Source organism: Puma concolor, chromosome E4 (assembly GCF_028749965.1).
Source record: "Puma concolor isolate L17-30 chromosome E4, mPumCon1.1.hap2, whole genome shotgun sequence".
Classification (NCBI taxonomy): Eukaryota; Metazoa; Chordata; class Mammalia; order Carnivora; family Felidae; genus Puma; species Puma concolor.
This window is the reverse complement of record NC_141683.1, coordinates 30,138,308-30,149,999: the sequence shown is the minus strand read 5'-3', so window position 1 is coordinate 30,149,999 and position 11,692 is coordinate 30,138,308. Positions and strand designations below refer to the sequence as shown.

The 11,692-nt window shown below is 48.4% G+C and overlaps 1 protein-coding gene across 1 annotated transcript in view; it reads left to right on the top strand.

Annotated features, from left to right (window-relative positions):
• Positions 1 to 1,939: 1,939 nt before the first annotated feature.
• The window catches only part of LOC147572547 (maestro heat-like repeat-containing protein family member 7), a 30,314-nt gene continuing 20,561 nt past the window's right edge, over positions 1,940 to 11,692 (top strand). Inside the window, exons 1-9 of the mRNA XM_086693269.1 lie at positions 1,940 to 2,087; positions 3,898 to 3,962; positions 4,375 to 4,497; positions 4,619 to 4,698; positions 5,105 to 5,234; positions 5,893 to 5,979; positions 9,679 to 9,786; positions 10,256 to 10,391; positions 11,174 to 11,262. Coding sequence (XP_086549395.1) covers positions 1,994 to 2,087; positions 3,898 to 3,962; positions 4,375 to 4,497; positions 4,619 to 4,698; positions 5,105 to 5,234; positions 5,893 to 5,979; positions 9,679 to 9,786; positions 10,256 to 10,391; positions 11,174 to 11,262 — 912 coding nt within the window. The 5' untranslated portion in view covers positions 1,940 to 1,993. The remainder of the gene's footprint in view (positions 2,088 to 3,897; positions 3,963 to 4,374; positions 4,498 to 4,618; positions 4,699 to 5,104; positions 5,235 to 5,892; positions 5,980 to 9,678; positions 9,787 to 10,255; positions 10,392 to 11,173; positions 11,263 to 11,692) is intronic.

Sequence of the window (11,692 nt, the reverse complement as noted above, 5' to 3'; positions counted from 1 at the left end):
GCTGATGAAGCGTTCTTTTGTGCCAAGTTTTCTGAGCAGAGGTTTTGCCCAGCCCTCAAGATGCCTGCCCAGGGAGGCAGAGTCGCCTGGTCTCCAGCGGGTCTGGCCTGGTCCCTGGGAAGCAGGGGGATGGCCGGGGTGGTAGAGGTTCTCTGCTCCCTGGCAGGATGGAATGAGGAACAGTTCCTGCCAGAGCTCCTTGGGTCCCCAGGGCCAGAGGAGATGGGCTCTGGGAGCCACTTTCTCAACGGCAGGGACTTCCGCTCCAGGAAGTCTGAAGGCTTCCCCCAGGCCAGGCTAGGCAGTGGATGGCGATGAGTGGGGCTGAGTCTCCCGTTCCTTGAAGCGGTTCTAGGAGCTCTGGCCTGCCCAGAGTGGAGGTTTCCATGAGAAATAGGAGCTTCTCCAAAGCTCTACAACGCAGGAGTTTCCTTGGGGTGGTGGGGGGAGGCGCTTTCCACAAGGTCTCCTCCCCCACTTCTGGGCAGGGTTGCCCACAGCCCCTCCCACCTGGGGACCTGCGCGGGGAGGGGGAGGGGAGGGGGAGGAAAGCTCCAATTCAGCCCACTTCCCTGCCGGCCCTGCAGGGGCCGCTATAGGACCCGGGGCACAGCGCCCCCTGGAGCCACGATGCCCGGGAGAAGCGCGTGCCCTGGATCTGAGGTGCCCGGTGTGTCAGGTAAAGGGGTCCCTGCCTGCCTGTCGCTCTCCACAGCACACACAGGGCCGATGGCTACGGGTAGGGGTGATTCCAGCCTGGCCCTTGGTGCTGAGCCCTGGGGACCGGGGGAATCTGTGGGCTTCAGGGGCTTGGCTTTCTCAGGCTTGGGGGAGACTCCATTCTGGGTAGAGGTGCGTGGGTGGAGCAGGTCTCTAGGGGTCTCTGGAGGAGTGAGCGTCCTAATTGTGGACCTAAGGATCTTCAACTTAACCGAACTGCTCATAACAGGGCGCTCGATTCTGTATTGTAGACAATTGGGATGAGTTAGGCCCAGGGAAAGTGACCAAGTGCTGGGGAGTTCCGAGGGGGCAACCAGTCAGAGGAGGAAGCTCCCCAGCCACAGGACTGACAGAGACCAGCTAACACATGGGGACACAAAAGAAGGCAGGGGCAGGCCCTCTGTCAAGGCTCTTCTAAGAATAGCCCATAATGGGATACCCAAGTTTGGGGACCCCAAGGGCAGGGCAGTGAGAGAACTGGCTCAGGCAGTGGTCTCCTGGTCCACGAGAAGATTTTCCTGGGCAGTGTCTGCGGGCGGGGACAGATATTTAGGGGCTCTTAGCTCCCCTACCACAGGGCAAAATGGGATTGATGAATTGGGGAAGGGGGACAGAAGTCTCTGGTATAAGGGAGCTTTAGGATTTTATTCTATTTTATTTTATTTTTTTAATGTTTATTTTTGAGAGAGAGCGAGAGGGGGAGGGGCAGAGAGAGGGGGAGACCGAGAACCCCAGGCAGGCTCTGCAAAGTCAGTGCAGAGCCCAAGGTGGGGCTCGAACTCACAAGCTGAACCTGTGAGATCATGACCTGAGCTGAAAACAGGAGTTGGACGCTTGACCCACTGAGCCACCCAGGCACCGTGGGAGCTTTAGGATTTTAGCAACAAGACTCCCAGAGTCAATTTGACCCAGAGGCAGAGGGACGGATATCATTGGTGCCTCATTCTGTCTTTTAGACAGTAGTGATGAGGCCCCCAGGAGACCACGTCTGCAGTTGAAATTTGCCCTTGCAGGTCACGCCCTGAATGGAAGACTCGTAGACAAGTCGGGATGAGTCAGGGCCCTTTCCGAGGGTCGCATATCTTCCCATGGGGGAGGGAAAGGGAGCTGACGGTGAGAAGCTGGCACTGGCATTGCTCAGCCAGTTCTTTTCTTGTAAATGTCCTGCCTCGCACAGCTTCACCCCTCGGTGGAGAAGCTGTATCCCTAGGAAGGAGCATCTAACGCCTGACCTGGCTACAGTCCTCACAGGCTGCAGGCTGCTACCCCAAGGATGCAGATGAATCCATATCCTCACAAGCACCAATTAGGCAGAGTCACCTTGTCGCGATCAACTCACCAAGTCTCTTGGAATCCTGACTTAACGGGTGAGCAGTTGGCCCCGGACCGGGCTGCGTTTCCAGAGGTGAAGGTGATAGGCCCAGCCTTTGCTCGAGATGTCACCTGGTGGGCACGAGCCTACCCACTTCCGGCTGCCTCCTTCACAGCTCTGGGCTCTTGTCTGTCTTCAGAACTGCCTCCGCGAGGAGCCTGGAGCCAGGCGGGGAACAGGACGCTGGGGCTTTGAATTAAAGCTCACCCAGCTCACAGCTGTTCAGGGAGCCAACTCCCATGCCCCCTTGCCGTGTGCATCTCTATGCCTGTCTCAGCTGAACAGCCAGACTGATCTTGTTAAACAAAAGTCAGACCATACCACTCTTTTACTCAAAGCCTATCCAGGGCTTCCGTCCCATTCAGGGCCCAAGCCCGAGTCCTTACAGTAGCCCTTTCCATAGGCCTTGAAAGGCCCTTGTGACGTGTCCCATTACCACTCCGCTTCTGTCACCTGCCATTCTCCTTGCTCCCTCCACTCCAGGCACACGGTCCTTGCTTTCCATGAGCATGCCAGGCATGATCCTGCCTCTGGGCCTTTGCATTTGCTGTTCCTTGGGCCTAGAATGCTCTTTCCCTAGATGTCTGTATGGTTTGATCCTCACGTAAAGGACCGGCCCTTCAAGACTGCTCAAATTGAGTCAGTGAGCTTTTCTCTGACCTCCGTGTATGTATACAAACCTATATGAGCAAATACAAAAAGAATACCTTTAAAACAATAGTAACCAGAGTTTCCGTGAAGGAGCCATTTGGCCTGTAAGCTCTACTTAGAAGAGAGCCTTTTCCCTAGAAGATGCTCAATAAACAGATGCCAAAGAATGAATTCATTGATTTCCCTGCTATGTGCCAGGGATTCTCCTAATATTTTACATGAATGAATGAATTCAGACCTCATCACAATAATACATACCGTGATTATCATCCCCATGTGAAGATGACAGAACTGAAGCTGGGGACATTCAATTTGCTCTTTACATACATTCATCCATTTAAGCCTTACAACGGTAGTAGTTAACCATCGTCTTTGCCATCGTATGGATGGGGACATACAAGTCGAGAGAGTTTGCTTTGCGGAAGCTCACGGAGCCAATAAAGTAGAAGAGCTGAGCTTTGAACTCAGGCAGTTTGGGGTTTGACTGCTGTGCTATGGCTTTAAGCCCCACCCTCAGTGCGCTCTGCTGGCCGGGCAATGTGACTTGGCCTGAACCCAGGTCTGGTTGCTTCTGTTGCTTCTCGCTCTAGAACTGCTACCATCTCCAGCCTCTTGATTCATCCCTCCTGACACCCTGGGGGTGCTCAGTCTGCGTTCTTAGCGTTGCCCCCCCTCCCCCCCAGCCTCTGGGGCCCTACTCGGGGAGGCTTTCCCAGAGGGCTCTACCAGCCCAATTGACAAGGGAGGTTCCAAGGCTCATTTGAGATTTCAAGTCCATTCACAGGATTTCAAAGCCTGTCTAGGAGAGCTCCAGTAGTTCGTGGCCACTGGGGGTGACTTAAAGATCTCTCTCTTTATAATTACCTTTCTATATCTGGCCATTCGTGATGCAGACACCTGTCCATTGTCAGACCTGCCTCTGTGAGAAGCCAGGAGTCTTACCTGATTCCCCACATGATTGCTTTTCCACTTAGTCTTCAGAGATCCACACCAGGCCCTAGATTTGGAGAAGCTGGTTCTTGGAGCTGAGATACCCGCCCAGGCCCTGATGGTTTTGAACCTTCTTGGCAGAGGATAAGGGGATAGGATGGCCCTGGTTTCTTGTTCCATCTGAGGTAATCAGCCAGCCTCCTCCCAACTACATCCCTTTGCAGGATTGCGCCAGTCAGAAAGAGAAGCTTGTGAGTTCATTCAGGAATTTCTAGAAGAAGGACAACCGGTAAGGAAATTGACTGGACCTTTTGGGAGCTGAGGAGAAAGTAGAAAAAAATGAGAACTCACGTTTCCTTGGGTTTTGGATACTAGCCCTGGTTTGAAAAGCACCTGAAATTCAGCCCATTTTTGCCTTCTGACCTGGACAATCTGACCTGAAAGAATCTTCCATGGGGACCCCTAGCTCCACTGTCCCCAGAGGGCCGTGAGGGGACTGGGACATTGATGAGTGTCAGTCTAGGGTATGGGGGAACTGTGTTGAGGAAATCAAGTGAGCTATCCATCCAGGCTGCTCTGAGGTCTGGGCTGGGTGTGTGGGGCAGGGTCTGGGGTACAGGTTTTTGGGTGCAGCCTGTAGGAGAAGTGAAGGGCTGAGGCCTGGTTCACAGGCAAGAAATTTCTGTGGTTTTTTTCCCTAGTCAGAGTCGGAAAAACTGAAGTTCCTGAGGGCTGTGGAAACCTTGAGCGCCACTGTTCAGGCCCAGGCAAACGGCAGTATGAATGATTACTTTCCCAAAACCATTCTGGCCAAGAAAATTGAGGTGAGAGAGACCCAAGCTCTTCTGGGAGTTGGTCATCCAGGGATGAGGATGACCAAGTCCCAGAGCCAAGGGCTGGCATCTCTCTCTGAGAGAGATTCTTGTTTCTTCCTGGCGCTTCTAGGTATTAATCCTCGAAGAATCCACCGAGGTCTTGGTCAGCAGTGTGCATCAGCGAGCCATGCTCTGCATCGTGGCCCTGAGGTTCCTTCCTTGCTGTTACCTCTTCTGAGCCCCTGGGCCTTTGATGCTGTGAACATTTGGGTTGGGAGGAAGGGCAAGGTTTGGGGACTTGAGTTTTGCGCTGTGGGTGGCAGGGCCCCATGATGGCTGCCTCATCTACCAGCATCCTGGGGTGGTGGACGTACCCCCAGTTTCACTATCAGAAGCCTATTAGGACATCCAGTGTAGGAAAGGCTCCCCAAGAGCCCAGGACCTCTTTTCCTGGCAAGTAGGTCATTGGAAGGTGTTTGGGAGCCCAGGTCCTTACTGTTTGCTGTCCTCAGAAGGGAGAGCAGAGAAGGTTCTGCCCCAGGGTGCTAGAAACATATCCCACCCTGCCACTGATATCCTCCAAAGCTCTCTTGTCATTCCTCCCCTCTCACCCCAGCCAGGTGAATCCACCATTCTACTTATCCCAGAAACTGGATCTGGTGAATGCTGGCCTCTCTAGCATATTCTCTCTGCCGCTCATCATGCCTAGTCTAGACAGAAAAGAGAGTGCTAGTCTCTACCTCCAGGTAATCCCCACCATCGCCTCCTGGTGGAGGTCTCCACAGGAGAGGATTTATCTTCAGAGGCTTCCTGGGTCCTCTTAGCTCCTAGACCCTCTTCCCCTCCTCTCTGACCTTCAGGAGCTCATAGCTCCATGGCCCTCGTGCTGCTCGAAGTAACCCCTCTGCCTCATCATCACCTGTCTCCCCGAGGACTGGCCCATGCTGCCACACTACCTGTGTCCTCTCTCGCTAAGTCTCCTATTTCTCTAGGAAGAGACAGTCTAATGATAAAACCCACAAATTTTATGGAATAACTTAACCGGCCAATGGACTGCCAAATCTTCTCAAGAGTTTTCAGTTTTAAAAATAGAACTTTCCTTAATCTACCAGAATGAATCTCTAATGGTGAGAATATCATGGGGGCTATATTTGTTGGGGAGAACTGCCCAATGCCTACATTTTACTACTTGGTTTACAATTTGGGCTGGCCTTGGCCCAGCCTTCAGTGACGTCAAGAAAGGTCAGCACTTGGGAAGATGGGAGTGTGGCAGCAAGGCTAGCCCAGCCCCCACTTTCTTTCCTCCTGAGGTGGGATCTGAGGGACAGGGGGGAGTGCCCCAGGGAGCCAAGCTAGCACAGCGGCTGTCGGTCCACCTACGCTCCATGCTTCCTCACTTGTCAGACGGTCCAGGCCTTAGATGACATGTTACAAGCTCTTGTAATGGAAGATATGGACCCCGACATGTCTCTGCTGCAGAACTTCCTGGAGGTAAGTGACTGGAGAAATCGGGGAAACGGAAGCCCTATTTTAAGTCTGATCTTTGGGAGGAAAGATAAGGAGTATGGGGATAGTCTGGGGGTCTTTTCAGCACAGAGGCCATAAGTTCTCAAACCTCAGAGAGCAATCACAATGACTTGGAGACCACTTCCTGTCTCCTTCTCACTGTCTTTAGAACCTTTCAAATATTCTTAGTTATGATACGTTGTCATCTCTCGGGGTTGAATTTGAATTGGGGAAGTAGCCCAGAGTCACATGAAACCTACTTTCATCAACAAGATGGTAATTAATGAGGATAATATAATTTTGGATAAAACATTATGTGTGACTACAAATGCAGAGACAGGATCGCCTGGATATCTTTAAAAAACTTTTTTGTGGGTACTTGGTAGGGCTCAGTCGGTTAAGTGTCTGACTTTGGCTTAGGTCATGATCTCACAGCTCATGAGTTCGAATCCCACGTCGGACTCTGTGCTGACAGCTCAGAGCCTGGATGGAGCCTGCTTCGGATTCTGTGTCTCCCTCTCTCTCTGCCCCTCCACCTGCCCGTGCTCACTCTGTCTCTCGCTCTTTCTCAAGAATAAATAAACATTATAAGAAATAATAAAAACAACTTTGATGAGGGCTGTGTCTAGAGAGGAAACATATCCATATTGGGATTAGTGACGTGATTTTTTTGAAATGTATCCTTTCTGGTACGTTTGTTGAGATGTGTTTCTGTGCTTTGTGGGTACCTTCACTGTAAGCGAACTAGTAAATGCACTGTTATAATTTGAGTTTATGGGGAATGGAGATGCTGAACTTTGGTTCTCCATCAGGGTGGAGTCCTCAGGAAATCCATTACTGGGGTCCTCGTTATCCAAAGATAAATGGTGCCCCCCAAAGGCACTGCTTGATGTAGTTTCCAAAATTTCATTTATTGATTTATCTTGATAAATGAAATTTAAATGAGAAAAATAGATATTATTATATGCAACAACATTTGGATTATATTTGCTACTTCGAGGTAATTCTGAAAACAAAAAAATCAAGTGTGGCTATTTTAGACATAATTTTTCCCACAAAATTATATGATTGCATGACACTTCACCTATTTCATGTTTGACTTTGCACAGCAGGATCAGAAAGAGTTTTAATTTTGAAAAAAAAAAAAAAACCATTTAAGGCCTATTTAGTTTTCCAAAGGGCTCCTCTCTCTTTTTGTCTTTGTTTTATTTTTCATATTTTTGTTAAGGTGTAATTTACATATAGTATAATGCACCCTTCCTAGTGCATATAGTTCTACGGGTTTTGACAAACGCAGTCATGTAACCACAACGATAATCAAGCTACCGAGTAGATCTACCAACGCCAAAAATCCCCCCATGACTCTGTAGTCAACCCCTGTACCCACCTTGGCAATAGATGATCTGTTTTCTGTCCCTATTGTTTTGCCTTTTCCAAAATGTCATATAAACAGAATCATATAGCCTCTTATGTCTGTCTTCTTTCATATAGCACTGTGTATCCGAGACTCACCCATGTTGTTATATATATCACTAATCCATTCCTTTCTATTTTGTCATTGTCCCGATGGATCACAGCTGTGTACCCCTTCTCTAGTTGAGGAACATTTGGCTTGTTTCCAGTTTGGGGTGATTACGAATAAAGCTGCAATAAATATGTGCATTCAGGCTTTTGTACATAGATTTTTTTTTTTACTGTTCATATTTTAGAAGATTTTAATACATTTTATTTTATTTTATTTTATTTTATTTTATTTTATTTTAATTTACATCCAAATTAGTTCACATATAGTGCAATGGTGATTTCAGGCGTAGATTCCTTAATGCCCCTTACCCATTTAACCCCTCTGTTTACCTCCCACAACCCTTCCAGTAAACCTCTGTTTGTTCTCCATATTTAAGAGTCTCTTATGTTTTGTCCCCCTCCCTGTTTTTATATTATTTTTGCTTTCCTTATGTTCATCTGTTCTGTGTCTTCAAGTCCTCATATGAGTGAAGTCATATGATATTTGTCTTTCTCTGACTAATTTCGCTTAGCATAATACCCTCCAGTTCCATCCACATAGTTGCAAATGGGTACATACATAGATTCTTTATTTCACCTGGGCAGATACCTAGGAGCGGGATTGCCGAATTGTATGTGCATATTTTACTGTTATAGGGAACTTCCAGAGTATTTGCCAGAGTAGCTGTATAATTTTGTGATCCCATCCGCAATGTAGCCAGCCTGCGTCCCTGCCAGCACGTGGTATTGTTAGTGTGTTTTATTAAAGATGGTCATTCTTATGGGTGCGTAGTGGTATCTCCTTGTGGTTTTAACTTGCATTTCCTAATGACTAATGATGTCGAGCACCTTGCGTGGGTTTATTTTTTCTCTGTATATCTGCTTTGGTGAAGTGTCTATTCATATCTTTTGCCCATTTTTAAGAATTGGGGTATTATTGGGGCACCTGGGTGGCTCAGTTGGCTAAGCATCTGACTTGTGGCTTTGACTCAGGTCAGGTCATGATCTCACAGTTCATGGGTTTGAGCCCTGTGTCAGGCTTTGAGCTGACAGAGCAGAGCCTGCTTGGGATCTCTCTCTCCTTCTTTCTCTGCCCCTTCCCAGCTTCCTCTCTCTCTCTCAAAAATAAATAAACATTACAAAATAAAAAATTGGTTTATTATCTTATTTTTGAGTTTTGAGAGTTCTTTATTCTGGACATAAGGCTTTTGTCAGATACGTGAATTGCAGATGTTTTCTCCCATTCTGTGGCTTGTCTTTTATTCTCTTAACAGGGTCTTTCGAAAAGTAGGTATGCATTTTGATGAAGCCCAAATATCAAGTTTTTCTCTTATGGTTATACTTTTATTGCCTTACCTAAGAATTGTTTGCTTAACCTAAGATCTCAAATATTTTCTCCTATTTTCCTCCTAGAAGTTTATAGTTGTAGGTTTTAGATTTATGCCTGTGATCAATTCTGAATTAATATTTGGATTGGGTGTCAGGTACGTATGGGTGGTGGTTCATTCGTTTTTATTTTTATTTGTTTTTTGCCTCCGAATGTTCACGATAGGATTTAATGTTCTGGCAGAAAGGCCACCCTGAAGGGCGTCTGTCCAGCTCCTATGCAAGCAGGACACACTTTTCCAAAGGTTTGTGCCGAATAGGACATAGGTCTCTCCCACCTGATGGTGTCTCAGCCTGTCTCATAGGGTTGTTGGGAGGATAAAGTGAATTATTATACACAGACAACTTATATGTTTGGTCACTAGGAGTATTACTACTAGTAAGAGAAGTTAATGCTTCCAAATCTCATCTCTCGGAGACTATTTCCACCTTGGCCTGGGCTTAGTGGGGAAGAGTTTGTGCATTTATGATGTGAACAGAACCCCTGCTCTCCACGGCATCTCGTCCCTCCCAGCTCTTCTGCTTTGCAATTCCTCCTCCAAGTGCATCACTGTCTTTAACCGTTTCTATAGGAAGAGTCTCAGAAGGTAATAGGTGAAGGGCCAAAGACACCCTTGCTTTGCCAAGTTCACGGAGCTGTCACCTGCTGCGACTCCCTCCTGTTTGTCTTTTTGGTATATGCGCCGCCAGAGCGAGCAGCTGTTTGTCTTTTCGGCAGTTAGAGATGTAGACTCAAAACAAGGAGGGATGTTTCCCATCGAAGGTGTTGTTGGTGTCTCTATGCTGCCTTTCCAGATCATCTTGCCTTGGCTAACACTGTCAGAGAAAGTGCATCAACAGATCCGGGCCTTGGGCACCATTTCCCGGATGCTGAGATTTATTTGCAATTTCCCTAGACTGTCGGTGAGTGCCTGGGGTGGCAGGAAAGGCTGACCCGATGGGCCTTGCCTCTCTGGGGTGCCTGACTGAGCCTGAGGCTCTGCAAGGATTAACCAGAGCACCTTATTTATTTGTTTATTTAGCCTTCGTGCCTTTTCTGCTTCCATGGGATATTGCCCTCAGCCTAGTTAACTAACTGGCCAGACACATCTCAGTCTTGGTGGGGCAACTTGTCCTAGAGAGCTGGGATGGGTCCACAGCTTTGCATCGGCTAACGTATTTCAGGTGCCTGGCTGTCCCATTTCCCTGGGTGTCAGTTTGGAAGGTTCCCCACGCCAGGACAGAACATGGCGCTGGTGGGGTGAGAGGCCACACACAAGCAAATAATTTAGTGATGTGGGAAGAAAGGGAAGGTTGGAGGTGGATGATGGTCATGGTGGGGAGGAGCTCCTTTGGGGACAGTGAGGAGGTAATGGTTTCCTCTTCCCAGCAGCACATGATGGAGTTCTCGATGACTGGGAAGATGATGGGCATTTTAGGTCTCTCCTGCATGAACGCCAACCATGAGATCAGCGTAGAGGCATCGGAGGCATTGCATTACTTTTTCAAAATCCTTGTGCTTCATAGAAGTAAGTGATATGAGCCTGGACCATCATGTGGCTGCAGTTGGGGGACCCACTGAGTAGCAGGAGCATACAAGCACCAGCCACTGAGTGCCTGCCTTGTGACAGGCACACCAAAGGGCAGTTCTCTCGTGTGGGGGTGCTGGAATAAATCTGCTTTATCTAAATGAACTCCAATCCCATTGCTGATGAAATGCCCTGTTATAAAAGATTCTAGGAAATCCCTGGCAAAAAGGGAGACCTAGATTTGCAGCCACTTATGAGATCAGCTTCCATCTCCAAAACTTCCCGCTGTCCCGTCGCTACTGCTTGGGTGTAGGACTGAGAAAATGAGCATTGTTTCTCAGGGAACAAACTTGGGAATCTTTGGTCTAGACCTTCTCTGTCCCAGAAAAACCAAAGATACAGACAGCCACACACACTTACAGAGGTGCTAGAGGAATTTGCAAATGTGCCTTAGAGGGAGTTTCAGAAACCTTAGCTTTTTATGATTCAGTAGGATGTACTTCCTGTTTTGCTAGCTGTGGGGGTGGGGAGTGGGAACAGTTCTCACTGTGGCATGGGTACGGGGACAGCAGGGGCCAGGGGACCAGACCACCTTGCCAACTACAATCTCCCTCCACCCATCAACCTGGCACTAGGGAACTCTCCCCATTCTGCTGGGCAAACATTACTCCACCTGTTGAACCTTGTTGATCTTCTCTGAGATTTGGAGGGGAAGTGAGGGAGGGTGCGTTCCTTTCTCCCAGTGAAGGCCCTGCCCCTTAATTGTTGTTTTTGGATCGGAGGTATGAAACAGAAGACAGAGATCATCCTGAAGGATTTGCAGAAGAATTTCCGCGGAGGATGGTTTGCCAACATACAGAATCTCGCAATGGTAACCCTTGCTCTCCATGGGTGTATGGGATGCCCAGATGGGGAGCGTTCACAGGGGAGAAAGATGGCCGAGTAGAGATTACAGAGAGCCTGGCTGGGGTCACAGAAGAGTACTCCCCCACACAGGGAACTGCCCCCAAATCAAGGTCTCATGGACAGCATGCTGGAGGGGTAAGGCCCATTCCCCTAGCTGCACTTGAGTTGATTGAAGTTTGAGGTTATTGAGAGAGTTTTAAAATAGGGGCATAGTCGACCCTATCCTCCACTCACTGATTGTGTTCATGTACCTTTATTTGTGGACTAGCTTTAACCCTATTCAATCAGCAAGGGTGTATTGCTTGTCTTAACAATGGTGTCCTCAAGCTTAATCTACTTCAGACACGCCAGCCAGAAATCCAAGAGTCATCCTTCCCTCTTTTCCTCACTTTCCA